The sequence below is a fragment of the Malurus melanocephalus genome, unplaced genomic scaffold (genome assembly GCF_030028575.1).
Source record: "Malurus melanocephalus ecotype Western Australia unplaced genomic scaffold, MMel_1.1 scaffold_28, whole genome shotgun sequence".
Taxonomy (NCBI): Eukaryota; Metazoa; Chordata; class Aves; order Passeriformes; family Maluridae; genus Malurus; species Malurus melanocephalus.
The window spans coordinates 1,821,074-1,839,318 of NW_026623260.1; the positions used below are offsets into that span (position 1 = coordinate 1,821,074).

The window sequence follows — 18,245 nt, forward strand, 5'->3', positions numbered from 1 at the left end:
AGCAGTCAATGAGTCTCTATGATTTAAACTTCGTTCTTAAAATTTTGAAACACCAGAGATTCCTGAGGTTGTGAAATATTAACCTGCCACTGCTCTGAAAGCAAAGACTTCCCTGTTTGCCATTGTTTGGCTTAAGATGAGTGGGAGTTTTCCTGATCTCTCCCAGCTTACTGGGCTGGATAGCAAAATGCTTTGTAATTGAGCTGTGGCAATCATTTGTAATGTGTGGTGTAGGAAAGGTGAACAGACCCCATCTCCTTCCCTTCTTCCCCTCCAGGAAGGGTTGGAGAAAATACAGTAGTGTTGTTGTGTTTGCTAGCAGAACATGCCCAGCCTTGCATATATATTAAGGCAGGCACTTAGCCAGAAGCTTTGAATTATTGTACCCTGACATTACCCACTGTAACTTTTAGCACTCTGGACCCATTACTTTGGCTTTCTGCCCAGTAATRTGCAATTTCCACTTACATGAGAAGATGTAGCAGGAGTAATGACTCCTTGGAGGAGGTGTTTTTGTTCACAGCAAATCAGCCCAGGGCCAGCAGGTGTAAGTTTATAGACACAGCCCAATAATGGCCTGAACTCTTCTCTTCTGGCAATCCAACGGTAGATGGAAAGGAACAGGCGTTTGCACACTTGTCACTATCCTCTGACCTCATTGCAAAATCAAGCTCGTGTAAACACCATGCAAAAGCTCCATGATTTCCCTTTTTTTGTTCTTTTCCAGACACCCCAGAATGCACATCCGAACAGGGCTGATGGATGCCCATCTCTACTGTCTGAAGAAATATGTGGTAGACTTCYTGGTAGAAAACAGGTAAGAAACCAAGGAACACACAAGGTAGTAGCAGATGTTTGCATGGACATATGGTTTACAACAGAGCTTTTAAAGGAAGTTGGTTTTTTTTTTTTTTTTCATTAAATTAGCTAGCATAAAATAGAAATATAAAAGAAACCCGTTTTTGGAAAACTTAAACTATACCAAAAGGAATGCCAAACATTATGTCTATGTTTCTTATTTGGATCTTTTGGGAAAAAAACATAAAACAAAACACCCCCAAAAAACCCCAAGCAAACAAATAAAAAAATAAACAATAACAACAAAAAAAACCTCTCAAAAAAAAAAAACCAGCATAATTGAACACTAACATTTTTGTCTCTTTTATGCATCCCCTCCTTTTCTAATGTATCTGTTCTTTTTTGCTGCTCGTTTTACCAAGRCTTCTCCATTGTTAGGCTTGTGAATACATTTCTGACCTTTGATTTCCCCCACCACAGTCTGTTTTGGTCTTTGCAATCACCTTCTCTCTGCCCCTTCACATCCACCACCACTGCAGGTGGGCTATCTCTGTAGCATCCTATGTTTTTAGCTTGTGGTGTTCCTCTGTCAAAACTCTGAGACCACCCACCGAGAGTTAGAAAAACATCCATTTATGGAAGTGGAGAAGGATCTTAGCTATAATATTTCATGAAACAGACAAAAAAAAACCCTGTTTGTCTTTAAAAAACAAACAAATGAACACTCCCCCTCACAGTAAGTAGTTCAGTTTTGGAATGATGTCCTGTTCCTAGACTTTTTATAGCCCTCTCATGCCTATTACATATAMTGAGTGCTCACTGAGTTCTCAAGAGTTTTTCTCCCCTTTTAAGTAAGATAAAAGATACAGGGGCTAAGTGTTGTGTTCATAGTACATTTTCTTAGCAGATAGACTGACATGTGAAAAAACATTGAGGGTGGGAGATTTATGTTAGTCTTGACCATATACAAATCTGGTGATACAGCTGGATACATGCTCGAAGGAACTCTYCCAGAATAAGGGTCTGTGAGTGAGTTAAAATAAAGTGGAAAATCTGTGTTAACCCCCAGGGCAATTTCTTGCCATGCATAAGAATAAGGCTCATCTGATACTTTTGACTGGTACATGTGGGCATTGTACAAGTTATTTTAGTTCCCACTTGCGTACAGAAACGTGTGTGAAAGGTGAGAAAGCTTCAGGAGTAGCAAATGCTTTAAAGCTGGAATAAACCATTTATTCAATGTATTTTAGAAAGCTGGTGAGGGTTTGGAATTCTTGTGTTTCCTGTGGTAGCATGAAACAGTGTTTACACTTTTCTTTTGTCATAATGCAGCTTCTAGGACTTATTTCTTGAAATCCTAGGACCTAGTTWTGCTGGGCTTAGACATTTCTGGAATATTAGACATTTCACACATTCAGTTATTTTTCCCTGGTATTCATTCCTTTTTGAATTTAGATCTGTGGGACAAGGATGGTCTTTGTCAGTTATGTCACTCAGAGAGGCCTCTGTAAATAGCAGTAACTTCAGATTTCAATGCTTTACGCTATTTCAGTGGAAACCAGTGAGATCTTTGACTTCGTCAGTCAGGATTTTACCTTGTATTAAACAAAGCCAGTAGGGTAAAATTCTGCTCTGAACTCTTCTGGTTGCCCCCAGATCCCCATAGAACAAGTCTACTGACTTTTTGCAAGTATGACCGACTAGGGTTTTTTTGTTGTTTTCTGTGGAGAGGTTATTCTCTGTCTTCACTATTTTTGAAGCTGTGCTGCTTTTCTGTGACACTTCCATGACAAATARATCATTACAGCATCTAGGCAGAGTTTTTTAAGACCTGATAGCAACATCTGGCTTACTAATGGTAGGTAGCTACTTCATTCTCTTTATTACACAAATGCTGCTTATTCAGTTAGTKGAGAGAGTCAATTGCAAGTAATGTGCTTAACTGGCAAATCTGGGGAATGGGACTTCTGCCATGAGGAATAACTTCAGCTTTCAAACTTTTGGCATTGGTGGGCATTTGCAGCTTGTTTTTCTTGTCTGAGGAAGGGGAGGACAGTGCATACCCAAAGATCTTTCCATGTTTGGCAGCAGTATGCCAAGACTTTTGAAAGACTCTGAGGATTTTTTTTTTTTTTTTTTGCCTCGAAAGTACTGACATCTACATAACTGTTTGGGTTTAAGGATTCATTTTAATATTTTGGTTTTGAGTCTAGAGAGAACCTGCAGTAAGATTTTTGCCTCTCTGCAATTCCGCACCAGGACTGGAGAAGCTCAGATGCCTTGTTTAAGTTGTGCGTGTTTAAAACTAACAGCAGGGACTGAAGTGAACAGTGAAGCTCTTGTACGGTGCCAGGAAGTACTGACACAGTGTACTTCCTCAATATTACAATATTTACATTGTGTTAATATTTTAACAGCGGGATTTGATGGCAGGCAGAACACCTTTTTTCATTGTTTGTAGCTCAGTGAAGCATTTACATTTTTTCAAATGTTTTTTTGACATACAAAAGTTGAAAAGATGTTGCCCAGCAGTAAAAAATTCAGATGCTACAACTGGCTTTTGTAGAGGAAGACTGTGATTACCTCCAGGTTGAAGCATTACATGAAAACTAATGGGTTATCTGTGTGGGATCTGTTTCTTTTTCAGTGAGTCCCAGCTTAGCTGCAAAGATGTGGCAAGAACAAGCTCTGCCTGGGTGAATCTAGTTTGTTTATAGCTGTACCTGTAAAAGTAAATTGCATTTGGATTAATGTATGTGTTGGAGGTAAAGTATGAAGTCACAATCAACTAATATGAAAACAGGGAAAAGAGAACATGAAATAGCTAGACCTTGGTTCTGTCTAAGTATTTAAATSTTGCTTTAGGATTTGAGACAACTTTGTTGTGTGGCATCTTTGGAAAATGGCTGAATATTCAGCTCCAAGATGAAGTCATGATACCAAAGTTTTTTTCATCAACTTTATCACTGTCTTGCTTTGTGGTACTAGACAGATCCTTTAATTTTTCTATGCATTTGTTTCCTCTTCTGGGTGGGATTGTTTGGAAAATAATCAGTACTTGTTTGGCAGTTGTGTGATTCTGTGGTGAGGGATATTAGGAGAGGTCAAAATACTGTTTGGTAGCCTGTAACTCAGTTTGTAGTCCTTTAATATATTTTTATGAACTATTTTAAAAGGCCTGAATTCATGATTATCCTGCCTGAAGTTTATTGCACTATAGCAAATCAAATTCTTGAGTTTTAAAAGGCAGAACTTACTAGTGCCTTTGAATAAAAGTCAGAGGAAATATTCTGTTTATTAGAAGCCCCTCAAATATGTATGTCCAGACAAAAAAAAAATACCATTCCCCTAATGTAATTTAAACATGGGGAATTTATTTTTCAGGGATGAAACTGGTTTTTCTTTCCTCTCCTAGGAAGAAAAAAATGCATTTTGGCAGTTAAATCTCCATCTATCACTCATCCATTAGTTCAGCACTGGATYCTAGTGAAGTCAAGTGTGCAAGAGTCCTACCCTGTCCAAGTCTACCAAGCTCAAACGCTCATGGTTCCATGCTTGCTTGGGCAACAGCTGAAGAAATTCTTGCTCATAACAGTTTATTTCCTACAGCTGGAATTTGTCCCTTTTCTTCTTTCCACACTTGTGCTTCACCAAGATATGTTGATTAAAAAGTGCTCTTTATTCAGCTGCAGTGCACTGGCAGCCTCTGCACAGGGGTGCCAGTACAAGATTGGGAGCTCTGCCCTCGGGTGAACGTCTCTATSCCTGCATCTGCCGTGGATACCCAAMCCTGGTGACTTCTGGGTCTGTTCACATGAGATTCACAGACCATACCCTGCTACCAACGGGATTTATCCTGTCTGAATGGGAGCTGTGACCTCAATGTGAAGGAGCTGGTTTGGGCTGAATTTTCTGCTGGTGGTACCTGACGCTGGGGTTTATTTCAGCAGAGAACSTTTGATCCTTCACCAGGTTCCTTTYTTCATCAGTGAAATTAGAGTTGCTGAGGTTGGTCTTGGTGGAGGGTGTGGAGTTGTGTCACACCTCTGCATGGGAGGGAAGTCAGTAAAAATACGAGCTCCTTGTATTTAGGTGAGAGCTTTCCTTTCCTCATCATTTCCTCTTTCAGAGCAAATCCAGCCTGGGGATCTCGTAGGTGCCGCGCGTTGTGGCGTGGGAAGAGAGGCAAGCACAGGCTATGCATGCTGCTGGAGCTGCTCTGCCAGCACAGGGCAGGGATAGTTGAAGGTGAACACCTGCAGCACATGATGAACTGCATAATATTGCTTTTCTTAAAGCAATCGTTCCACGAGCTGAGCCAGCAGYGAGACAGAAGCAGCGGCTGTAGCTGGCTGGGGGCACGGCTCCACCCCACAGCTGGCGGGCCTCACACCCCTGGGGCCCTGGGGTGGCAGCCAGCACAGTAGCCAGTCCCTTTTTTGGCACTCTCCTGAGTGCTAGGTTGGAATCCTGCCTCACTGCTGCATTCAGAGCAGATGGAAGAAGAGAGTCCTTATTCCTTTTCCCCTGTGAGCTTCATGTGTAGCRGAGGGCAGGATGTGGGCCTGTGCCGTGTGAGCCCCGCGTGTTGCGCAGACATGCGCTGGTATTTCTTTGCTGTGTGCTGACAGTTGGCTTGCTAACAATCCCAGCAAAGCTGCTACCAGGAGAAATGTGATCAAAGGGAAATTGCATGGTGCCTTGTGTTCTGTTTTTCCTGAAAATTCCTAAAGCTCTGGTCTGGTGAAGTAAGATGCCTAATTTATTGGAAGGCAATGGGGAGACAGATATAGAGCAATCCTCTTTCTTGTAAAGTTTTAASATGGAAAACTCAAACTTGTTTTGGAAATTTAAGTCTTGAAGATATGTCTCTGTATGCTTAGGAGCATACGTAATAGGCATTTATAATATATGTAGGCATGAATGGCATTGTGCCCAAAGTCAGTTGTGCAGGTACAGATGACAACATTGGTTATATTTGTAAGAATTTTACCATGCTCACAGCTGAAACCTGTAGGCATGGGGAGACTGCTGTTTCCATCCCATATTGAGGTAGACCAGAAAGTCCAAAGCCAGATCAAGGCTGCCTAAAGCAAAGCAGKATATGGTCCTAATCAGTAAGGTCCTCAATTTCATCAGTGCAGAGCTTGTCAGGTATGTGCTAATCAAACCTTAGTTACAAGTTGTACATACAAAAAGCTACATTTAAAAATAACGACTTTGTAAATTTTAGCACTTGCCAGTTAATAAATGCCACATCTGAGATCCCCTGTGCAGCTTTCTCTTTTGTATTTGCCACATATTATGATACCACCTCCAGTTGCATGACTTTGTACATTGTTTTGGGATTTTTTTTCCCCTCTGTGACCATTGCTTCATTTATTGCCTCAGATGTTTTCTGAAGGAGATACTGTTCAGTGTTGTACCTAACCTCAGTAGTTCAGGTGAAGGCTACCAGCTTATTCCCGGTTTAAATCKTGTTCTGAATATTAGATAAATACTKTCCTTWTGGAAAGGTAAAGGTAAATATGTTCCTCTTGGTGCTCATCRCTGATACTGTAATGCCCTGCACACACTTCATTAACTATCTTTTCAGCACCCCTGTTAGTGAAGCAGTGGTTTGGAAGGGGAGAAACCAGGGTACATAAGAGCTGAAGTTTTAAGCATCTTTGTCTTAAGTATGCCATTTTTCAATTCATAACAATATACAGAGATAATGTTTCATAATATTGGAAAAATTTTTTCCATTGATGACAGCTGCTGCAGGGTAACAATCAATGGCAACCTGCTGAAATTAGATTTATGTTCTGCATTCAGCAGCATCCATAAAAAAATTTTAAAATCAGTTCTTCAGGCATCATTCATTTGCCTTACATCTTAGCAGTTCTTTTCTCCTCTCAGAGCMCTCTTGTACATTTAACACACGTGTTCTAACAAATGAGGCAGTCATTCTTCTGCCTCATTACACAGCCATGATTCATCCCCAGGGCATAGTCCATCTTTGCATTGGGTGAAGAAGAGATTGAGATTGGGGAGAGAGGAAAAGTAGGTGTGTTTTTAAGGGTTGTAGTATAATGTGAGCACATGAAGTCTTAAATGACGTATAAGCAACATGCTTACAGCTTTTCTTAATTTGAGTGCCCAAACTATTACCACAATATCCTTTAAGTATGTGTACATATATTTCTGTGATACTTTTAGAATTAATCAGTGAGTCTACTGTGACTGTTGCTGATGGAGTGGCTGTTATCAACATAGATTTATCACCTTTCAGGTCAGCCGTCAGAAGGAGATGGGATGCTTTAAACTTCCAAGGATATCCATCTCAGCATTTATAACCTTGGCCTGGAGCATACTCTGTTTCTCTGTGGAGCAGTGCTCAAGCACTTCAATTACTTTGCAGAAAAGAGAGAATGGAGCATGCCCAAGGTAGAAGGACTTCTGCCTTTTAGAAGTAAGGAAACCCAAATCAAACAGGTCTCTTCCAAGCATGTACAAACAGTATTTTTGCAAACTTAGTCTGATGGAGTATGGGCACTTTTTCTGTTTACAAATGTAAAGTCCAGACAAAAAGACAACCCTGTGCTGTGCCRAATTCCAAGCATGGAAGTGCTGGAGCTTTTCAGCAGAGCAGATGAAATATTTTTAACGTGGTCAAAACAAAGGGGATTTTCCATAATTTTTTTCTTGGAAATAGCTGAGACATTTTTGATGACGCTATCCAAAAAATAATCAGCTTGAGGRAAACACCTGGCATGGGTAATTTCAGCCAGAACAGTTACACTTTGGCATAAGTTTACAAAGAGATGAAGACAGAAACTTACAACAGGAAATTCTGGGCAGTTTTTCTTTGGGCACCCTAGTTGCACCACCTCTGAATGTTGGTCATCTGAGCTTTGGTGCAGGCAGATGACACTGTGTGTTTGCTCAGATGTTTTGGATTCTCTGTTCTCCACCAGAGTGCTGCATGCACTTTCRGACATAAGATGATCTTCGCACTTCATTTCAAAAGATTGTGTAGGCTTATGTTAAACAAAGTTGACAACACACATCTTCCTCTTCTTCTTCTTCCTCAGGAATTAGGAATTAAGACATTTCACATACTTTCATGGTGTCCTTCCCCCTTTTTSCCACCCCTCTTCCTCCTAAAAGCCAGGTAAAATGTTATTGTATTTAGTAATATGCTTTACAAATCACCATTTTGTCCYGAATCTAGTCCTTCTGATGTTTTGGGTGTAGAAAATCCACAGTTTCCCTGGTATAGTCACCTGGGCAGCTCTTCCTACAGCCAGAAGGATCATGTGTGGTACTAGAAAGRCAAGAATGATGAACAGCAGCATTGTGGTCACTTCAAAAAGGTCTGAGTTAGCAATTCATGGTGCCTTATCCTGGGTATGCCAAGTGCTAACATCTTGCCTGCTGCCAGGGAAATCCACTTTCCCTGGGGAGCCCTCCTCTTGGGGTGCACCCCAGGAGAGTTTGAGCTGTAGCTGAGAAAACAAATCAGTCTTCTGCASTTCTTCCAGCGCTGGAGAGCTGCCTGCCAGAATTTGCCAGGAGAGAAACTTTTTCTGAACTGAGCAAATTTGCAGTAAACTTTATAGCCAAAGTCAGTATGATTTGTTTACAAAGTTAAACACTGGGGTTTGGGTTGGTTTTTTTTTTGTTTTTTTTTTGAACTGCTGAAATAAATAAGAGCAAATTGTGTGAGGTCATAGCACTCTGCCTTTCCAAACTGCTTCAGCTGCAATCCCAGAGCACACGTCTCTGCACAGCTCCCCTCTGCTGTGTCTAGAGAGCCTCTGCTGGGCCAGCACCAAAAGGGGAGAGGAAGGTTTGCTGTTTGAGTGCTGTGTTGGGAGATCTGCAGCCATGAAAAGAGCTGCAGCAGAGCCACCCTTTTACCCCTCGATAAAGGGCAGGSCAGAGTGAGATCTTTGGAAACTGGAGGTGCGAGTGACTGGCTCTGGAGCTCCTGCTTGGATGGCTGTRTGCTATGCTGTACACAAAGGCCCCTGCAGGTTTATATTAAGGTGCTGCCCAGACTAAACCAGTACATTTTTTCTTTTTCCCCTCTAAATGCCTTTTTATCATTCAGGCTGTCACCTGTGTTTCCTGGCAAGGGCTGCTGGCTGGGGGAGGTCTGGCAGAGCTGAACACCCAGCTTTGGTGGTCTTTGTGTGGCTGCCTGAAAGATGGCTTAAAACAGAACCTGCTCTGTGAATACCTGCAAGTTAACATGTGTCAGCCGTGTGGCTGGAAGGTTTCTCCTTTGCTGTAAAGAGAGATTTTATAATGAATACTTTCCTTGTGATTAAAACGGATAAATAAACAAATAGCTCCTACAGGAAGTATACTGTGTGAATACAGGGCAAATAGATTGTAGCTTTCCAAACAAGGAAGAGAAAAAGGGGGGGGGGGGGGGGGGGGGGGGGGGGGGGGGGAACCCCACAATCAAGCCAATTCAAGCTCCTCCTTAGTGCATTTAATCTATTATAATGTGAAATGGCAATTCATCTTTACCATTTCCTTTCCTTGTCAAACATATCCAGCTGTTGGAGCTTTCCCTGCTCCCTACTAGAAATGCCAGGATTTAAAATTTGTTGATGTCCTCCTCCTCCAGGGTATCATTACTGTTATCATCTTTCCATGGTACCAATCAAGCTCACTCCTGAAACCTCAAGGGAAAAAGCCCTAATGATCCAAACTAGATTTAAACACATTATGATTTTCAGCAAATGCCTTCTGTAAGAAATACAATTCCTTTTCCTGTTAGCAGACTACCTGGGAGTAGACATATGTTTGGGTGTGCTGAACTGCAACTGGTCAACTTCATGAATAACTGCAAAACTTTCTGTGAGACCATGATACTCCATAGTAGCCATGTGCTTAAGATGTCGAAGCATGCTACAGCATAGTATTCTGTGCATCCAAGCTGCTCATAATGCAAATTTTTTCTAACGTAAATGTTGAGATGTGTTATTCTCTGTGATTTTCAGCATCATATTATCACCCCTTGCATTCTGTAAAAAAAAAAATTAATTTAGGGAGGGCATGAAAAACATCCTTCAATTATAGAATCATAGAAATATTTAGACTGGGGAGGGATGTCTAGCAGAATCTCGTCCAACCTCCTGCTCAAGTAAGTCTAACTTGTGTTGCTCAGGGTTTTTTTTTGCAGTTGAGTTTTGAAAATCTCTGAGGATGGAAACTGGACCTTTTCCCAGGACTGTACCACTCACTGAAAAGTTGTTTTCTTTATGTCCCAACTGGAATTTCCCGTGTTGCAGCTTGCATCTGTTGTCTCTTGCCCTTTTACTGTGCACCTCTTGGAAAAAGTCTGGCTGTCTTCTATATCACTTCACTTGTGGTAGTGGAAAACTGTAATCAGATTCCCCCACAGCCTTCTCTTCTCGAGGCTGAACAAACCCAGCTTCCCCAGCTTCTCCTCCTGTGTCATGTGCATTTGGCCCTCTTGGTGGCCTCAGCTGGGCTTCCTCTGATCTGATAAGAAACATTGAAATTTGTTAACTAYTTTTTTCCACTGTTTGATGCACTTTAAGTTTCCTTGGGTAACCTTCAATCAAGTTGACTTTTGCYTTCACACAAATGTGAATTTGGAGCCAAGAAGAAATGATTATTTGTTTACCCATATTTGTGTGCTTTTCCTCCCCCTTTTTTTTTTTTTTTCCTTAAATCACTACCACTTGGACAGTATCACCCTAAGCATTCTTTTATCAATGCAGCACATTTTCTGTACCCAGTACTACTTGCATGCAAGATAATACTTTGGGTGAGGTTATTATCTTGCTTTGCTAGACATCTACCTGTGAGGATACAATTGTTATACTATTATATCATCTATCTTTCAGTGGAAAATATTATTCCTTTGTATTCTCAATCCAAATTATCTGAATATACAATTTTCAAGATAATGTTTTCCTCTCTACCCCTCTCCATTTTGCTTCTAAATCTCTCTTCTTCCACAACACCTCAGACACATCCTTCTGAAATGCCGAGTCCCCTTTTACTGACAGGTTGAATTTGGGTAAAGAGAGAAAACAATTATTGTTTTCCAAGTATTTCACTTTTTYTTGTAGCTTTTGTATTCTAGGTGTTCAGTGTTAAATTTCTTTGTGCCTTAGCCATGCAAATGAAACATGAAGAGTAATAAGTGTGTCTGTAACACTGTTGCTGACTTTATTGTTGCATTGAATTACTGTGTTGTGGGACTTTTAACTTCCTGCATATAGATGGGACCATAAATGCTACTGGTAATGATAGGGCACACATGCATGGATAGAGTAGCTAAGAAGTATCTTCATTAATTTAGTGACCCATTATTGTCTCAGTAATGGTACTGTGAGTTCCATTTTGAATATGATAAGGAGCCTTGAGTGTGAGGTAAGGACTGATCTTGCTTAGAACCATCTTAAATCAAAGACGAGCAACTGTGAACTTCTTTACTTAAAGTGGAAAAACTAAAAAACAAAAAGGGAGTATAACATTTTAAATAATCTATGGGAAATGCTGAATGCTGTCCAGTTAAGGTACTGGTTTTGAAGAAGTCCAAGAGCTGAATGGAGAGAAGGAGTGATATTTCCCCAAAATCAAAGATGCAGAGATGAACTATAGGTCACACAGCATTTTACACCAAACTTTTATGGATTAATACCACCTGGAAAGAATAAAAGCTGTCTTGTGAAAAAGAGAAGATGGGGTTCATTGGTCAAAAAACTTTAAAAGTTCTTCAAGAAAGGATAAAGTGAAGACAAAAAAAAAAAAGTGTAGACTTATCACAGACATAAGATCATGTTGCAAATGCCATGGTAAAAAGAACAGAGGAGTTGTCCTACAGGGAAAGGGTGGAGCAAGGATTAACAATCAGTATAGAGGATAGGAATTAATTGAGGTAGAATGATTRCTGGGAGAAGGGTGTAGAAATGGAACTTGTATAGGTTGGAAGCAGAATTGAATTACACAGGAGAGCTTCCAGCTTATCTCCCAGACTGCTAAGAGAAATTAATCAATCTGAGGATAGGTCCATTTGATTGCAGACCACCAAACACATTATGTGCATGGAGAAACAGCAAAGTCGTGGACATCTACAGTGCCTGTAATGCAATCTCATTGGAGTGGGGTGGAAGAGATTGCCTAAATGAAGCTACAGCTATATCTGTATTCTCTGACACTTACATGTTTTATAGACAAATCTGAAGTTTAAATGTATTTATCTAAATATATAGTTATGCACCTGAATTCTACTTAATTCATCAGTTTATGGATACATGTCAGCCTTATCAAATGCATCGTATATATGTGTTTGTTTAGGCAAATTGTCAGAATGCCTCTGTTTCCTTTTCAGAAAAGGAGCCTAATTTCAAAGGCATGTAGAAAAAAGTTGGTAACTCAGACACAGATGGCTGCAAAGGCGGAGGTGGGAGAGAATGGGGAAAGATGAGTTCTGGCAAGGAATCACATTTGTTGCAGGTGCGCTTGTTTTAGAAGAATGGGATGCTGTCTGGGAATGAATGAGATCCATTCCTCAGCAGCGTGTACAACCTGCCAAACACCCTGGGTGGCCTCCGACAGCCTCAGAGACTTTTGGTCAGAGAGGAGTTCTAAAAATGTCTAAACTTGCTGGCATTCTTGTCCAAAAGCTGYGTTAGTCGGGAGTTGTGGGGTGTTCCTGGCTGTTTGGCAAGTGGGCAGAGTTAAGGTTACTTAGATGACCTGAGCTGAGTGTGCACACGCTTTCAAAGGATTTGAGTATGTAATTGAGGAGTTTTAATTTCTGTGGTCAATTTTTCAGAAAGCTGCCTTGTTTCCCAAAGGGCTTTTTGGCAAAAGTGGAAGTTAGATCCCTGCTCCTTTAACTGCATCCAGACTTGGTGGAACTTGAGAACAGCTTTTTATGTGGTTTGAATCCATACCATCCCTTCTGTACTTTGATCTGATTCCTCTCTGTGTTACAGTGTCTGTGACTGTCACTTGCGTGTCTTCTGCTTTCCCTCCATCATCTGGAATGTGGGGTTTTGGTGATTCTGCAGTTTTGGGAAGTCATTCATAAACTTGAGCCTGCAAAGCAAAGCTGTGCAGTTTTACTGGCTTGCTGTGTAATGGCTTTTGAATGAGTCATGCACGTTCTTGTGAGTATTGGGAGTATGTTGCTGTCAGGCTTGAAGGTTTTAGTTAGAAAATAGTATGGAAAGACAAATGAAGCACAAATGCAGTCATRGAATTACCTTTTAGTAGAACATTTCTCAAAGTTTCCTTGTCTTCTCCCTAGGCTTTTAAMTCCAAAAGTAAGATACACTGACAAATAATTTATATGAAGTCACAGTGGGATCTGAGAAATATATTCGCTCTTTTTGTAGTACAAACTTTGAGGAAAAATAGAACATAGCAAAATATAGCATGTTTAATGCTGTGATGRGTGCTGCACATTATTGAATTGGATACAATTAATTGCCTGGTAGTTTATTGGCTTGCCTGGTTACTTCAGAGTTTTAATTTATTATAATTGGTCTTGGGTACACCAAACAAAGCCAAAAGGATTATTGCARGATAAAAGGGCAGAATTAGCCTTCTGCAGAGATGGGGCACACCCTAGAAATTTATCACTTGATTTTTTTTTCCTTTTGTATGTAGTCCTTTGCTTTCTCCACATTCTTAGCATGTCTCAGAAATTCCAGCATTTTTAGTAATGAATCAGTGAGAAGAAGGGGAAAAGTCCTGTAATTGCTTTTTCCATTGTGCTTGTTAAAACGGCGTTGTGGGAAATGGACCCAAACACTGTCTTTTAAGTGGTGTTGAGTCTGAGGCAGGTGGTATTAACTCAGGACTGCATTAACTCTTTTCAAATCTCTTTCCTGTTTCCTTGAGGAAACATGCCTGGTGTATATATGTGGCATGGGCTGTTTGCCTGCCTCTTGCATTGACATTTTAATTTGGTCCATGATATAAATATCATTTCCCTAATCCCCCCTGCCCTGACCCTGTTTTGTCTTTTCTTCAAAGTGAGTTGACTTTTTTTTCTTGAAGGAGGGGGGAGGAGATGGGAATGGTGGCTGGCTGCTCTAGTTTGGAGCATTAAATGCTCAGGGAAAAAAATCTCAGAGTAACTGTTGTTTCTTTCTTTGTATTCACATGGAAATTTTTAATCTCCATCAAAGGATCAGGAGAAAATAACGTTGAGATTCAACAAGAGAGCTCCCAGCTTACATGGAATTTTTAAATGTTATTTGGCTTTATCCTTTAAACGATGAGAACCATGAACTATGTACCTACAGGGTTCAGAATTAACTTTTCTCTTTCTTCCAACACACCCTCATTTTTTTTTTTTTCTTTTTCCCTCCCTTTTTCTTACATCTTTTTTGTTCTGCATAAACATGCAACTCCTTTCTGGCCAAAACTCTAAGTTGCCTTAGGATTTGTTTAAACTGTATTTATGTATACATTTCTAACATTAATTATGAGCACCAGTCTGAAATACAGCCTCATGTTCTTTTGATGTGATCTGAAGAATCTCTGTTGAAGGCCATGGAGCYAAGATCAAAACCCAACCCAGTGTATGCTTGCATAGCTGTACRAGAACTAACATTTGCCTGTTAAAAAAATACTAATAGGTATAGAAGGGCTAATGATCTCCTTGTTTGTAGTGGGGAATCACAAATGCTATCTGCACCTGTAGATGTAGCTGACTGTGCTAACTGATAGCAAGGGAACTGCAACTACCCATGGAGGGTAACAGCAGATTTCACAGGTGCGTGCTGACAGCAACAGTAGATTTCATGCTTCATCACAGATTAATAAAACAGGAAGGATATTAAAATGCTAATACTCATTAATACTATTTTATGGTGTTTAACATTAAACATGGAAAATGAAAATGAATGACAGCCGGTAAATGGAACTGACAGTTGTGTTCAGGGTGTCCRAAGCTGGTGAGAACTAGCTGCAGGAAGCAAAAGCTGTGGATGCCCCTATTCCTGTCATGGATCAAGCCAAACAGCACCTACTGTTACCTAAACTTGTGCAAGATCACCCAAAATTAGACTCAAATAGACTCTTCTATTATTGTAAAATATTTTATGAGATTTTGTTTTCCTTACCACCATTGGTCAGAACCATTATTTTCTGTGTCCTGTGACAGAGTCTCCAGCAATATATACAGGTTAGAGCAGAAATCACATCTCATTAAAGCATAATTGTGAAATACTATTTTCTCTTTTCTTTAAGGGGTCAGTATTAGTTTTTTTTTCCCCAAAACTCTTCTTGTGTTTCAGTTGGCTACATTGTTCTTCATTCTTGCTGAAGTTTCAGTAAGATTCATCCCAGAGGCAATTGCATTTCAGCAACAAGTAAAAGTTGGCCCTCTGTGGGCCATAATGTAATGTAATATAACATACATAGATACAAACTTAATTCTGCCATGTTGTAGACGTTTTAAGTTTATTTATGGTTAAAAGTCTCTGAAAACTTCTGCATAGCTGTGTTTAAATATGAAGCTTGTTGACTAGGGTGTTTTCACCTAATGTCCTTTCACAAGTAAAACTTTTTAATTTGGCATGAACCTTATCTGTGCCWTTATGAGATGCAAAAATCCCCAAAACGCCTGGAATATATAGTGTGTACAGGGACCAGGGATAAAGGGATTCTGAAGGTGTAACTGTCATGCAGGTAATACCAGTACTTGGTAAAATAACAGTTGTCTGACCAAGTAGCCATTTTTGCACCAAATGTTCTAGATTTTAAATAAAATTAACCCTGAATATTCTAGGTTYGTAATACCCGGATCTGAATCTGCAATCTGCATAGCTGACTGCAAGTTACTGATCTTGCTCTAAGTTCTTAGGTACATTTAATATTGAATTTTCCAGGAGGTTCTTTTGCTTTTAAAATATTTCATCTTCACTTGAGTTCCCAGTTTTTTCTTGCACTTGCACCATGAATTTCAACTGCCCAGTTGTCTTCATTTCCCCCACTTATGCACCATCTCTTGCCAACATCCCCTGTAGCTGTGACCTGCTGTGTGAATGGCAGATTCCATGCCAGAGATACTTCTTTTTGCTTGCTTAAAATGTGATCAGTATCAACTCCTTTCAAACCTGCTGCCAACTCTTGTTTTCAGCRTACTGGAGCCACATAAGGTGCGTCAGGGATTAGTGTGTCCCCCTGTCCTCATTTACAAGCAGACATCTACCAGCACTCTCCATCTTTGGTGGTTTCATTGAAAACCTACTACTTTCTGGTGAGGTGAAAACAGACAGAACTTCAAAAATCAGAGTTTAGGGAATGAAAAGCCATGAAAAAAGAGCCTGTCACTTGGGCTAGATTTTATGAAAACATATTTATTTTGGCAAATGTTTCTCAAAGGCAGGTTCATGTTTATGCTCTCTGCCGTCTGGAGTTTGCTGTGAGGTGTCAAGAGCATGCTTACTCCACATTGGCTTAGAATTGGATTTCTGCCAAAATTCTGTGTGCCCTCCTCTCCTTCCACTCACCCCTTTACTTTCTTTCTCCTGGTTGTAGCGGATTTTTCCTTCTGTTGATCTCAGTGCGTATTTCATTTTCACTTCTTGGTGCTAACGAAAACAGCGAGCTTTAGAAAGCAGGGAGCTCCAAGTTTTAAAACCTGAAGAAAATAAAAAAAAAGATGCTTTCTTCAGCTTACACAGTCTTATGTTTATTTCTTCTAAATATATGGGCATGTGAAGTTCAGGATTTGATTGTAAGGATTTTAAACACACTAGACCAGAAACCTTTTTTGTTTGTCTTCCTCTGTATCTAAATTACAGGGCAGTTGATTCTTCCAAACTCTGGCTAATTTTTCTCTCTCTTGATGAAGGGTCTTCAGTCTCTCTGCATCTCCTTTGATTTAAATTCTTTTCCTCGTTCCAGCCAGATGTTTGGTTTCCCCCACTGTTGACAGTCAGATAATAGTCTCACAATATCACTTCGTATATCTACATTTGCAAGATCTGTTACAAAAAATTCCCAAATCTTTCTCACAGAGAGCCTTACTGTGTATTTTTACTACTTTCCRAAGGCAAATTCCTTTAATGTCGCATATAAATTGCTTCAACAGCAAGCAGAAGCAAACCTTCCTGGTTTTCCTTTTCCAGTAAGAAGGGTGTGTTTCTGAGCCACATCTTATGGATGACCCAGAGATTTGCTCCACCTTTGGCAAAGGAATGTGGCTAGCACTTCAGAAAATTGCAGGAAAGCTTCAGGAGCTTGGCCAAGAAAGATTAAACCATCAAAACCCAGGCAAGACTGCAAAACTTTGTCTTTTCCCCTTTTCACTGCTTTCATTTCCTACCGTGTTGTGTTGTCCTCTGCATCAGACTATTTAAGACTGCCAAATACTTGGGTATTTTATAGGTAATATATCTTATAAATGCCATAGCCAGCCTCTGAGGGAAACAGAGGATTGTCGGTTTTGGATGAAGTATAAAACCCAAGCAGGAAATCATTGCTGAATGGCACAGCTGCAGGCAAACACTGTGAGCTAGTAAACTGCCCATCTGCACAGCCACACGTGTGTGGGAGCGCGGGGCCGGCGCGGCTGCGGCACAGCGCGCCTGTAAGTGGTTAGCAGGCAGAAATTCGGTGATTAAAGAGTGTTTTGCTTCGTTAGTTCCTGAAACGCAGCTATCTGAAGGTGATTATAATCTTATTTTCAAGCAGGAGGAGAGACTAAAGACTAGAGCTTTTCCTTGTCTGTAATAAAACATAAAAGCAGRATTTCAGAGGTGGGCTGGGGTTGATCATCCCACTGCATGACAGAGGATGTGACACAACCTGCATTGAGGACTGAAGGAAAAGTTTGTCAAGAAAAGAAAATACACTGTATTTGTTCATAGTGCTGAACTGGCAATCACGTCTGAATCTTCCCATCAAAGCTAGAGACAGGAAAGACTGTTTTGGTCCTTAGGTCTGCTTCATTATCATTGACGTGAACAGGGACCTGGGTGAGCTTTGAGCTGGTCTTAAAGGTTGAACTGTGTAAGATCCCCCTTTGCTAGAGATTTTGCCATYCAAAATAATTTTCACTRTACTCATTCTAGTACTTGCCTTTCRTAATTTAATCYATTAGTTAGCTCCTAGTTTTGCTGTCTTCCATTCTAAACAACTCCTCTTTCTTTGTGGGTTATTATTTGTTGAGTTTCTCTAGCCAAGCTCRCTGTGTTAGTTCTCCCAATCCTTCCTCTGAAGTTTAGCACTTCCTCTTACACATGCCAAGTTTGAGTTCATTTTCCGCATGATTTTCCCAAGTACTACTTTAAATAATCCACAATTCAGTAACTAAATGGAGATTGTTAAAATAATGAAACAACAACAATAAAGCTCTTTTAAGACTGCACTCCAACTGTAAAAACGGTTGATTTGGGGTTTTTTCCCAAATACTTCATTGAAAAATAAAATTATATTCTCACAGTCAA

The 18,245-nt window shown here is 40.2% G+C and overlaps 1 protein-coding gene across 1 annotated transcript in view; it reads left to right on the top strand.

Annotated features, from left to right (window-relative positions):
- EIF2B3 (eukaryotic translation initiation factor 2B subunit gamma) overlaps positions 1-18,245 on the top strand; it is a 95,273-nt gene that overhangs the window by 46,532 nt on the left and 30,496 nt on the right. Inside the window, exon 5 of the mRNA XM_057390597.1 lies at positions 728-817. Within this exon, the coding sequence (XP_057246580.1) occupies positions 728-817 (90 nt within the window). The remainder of the gene's footprint in view (positions 1-727; positions 818-18,245) is intronic.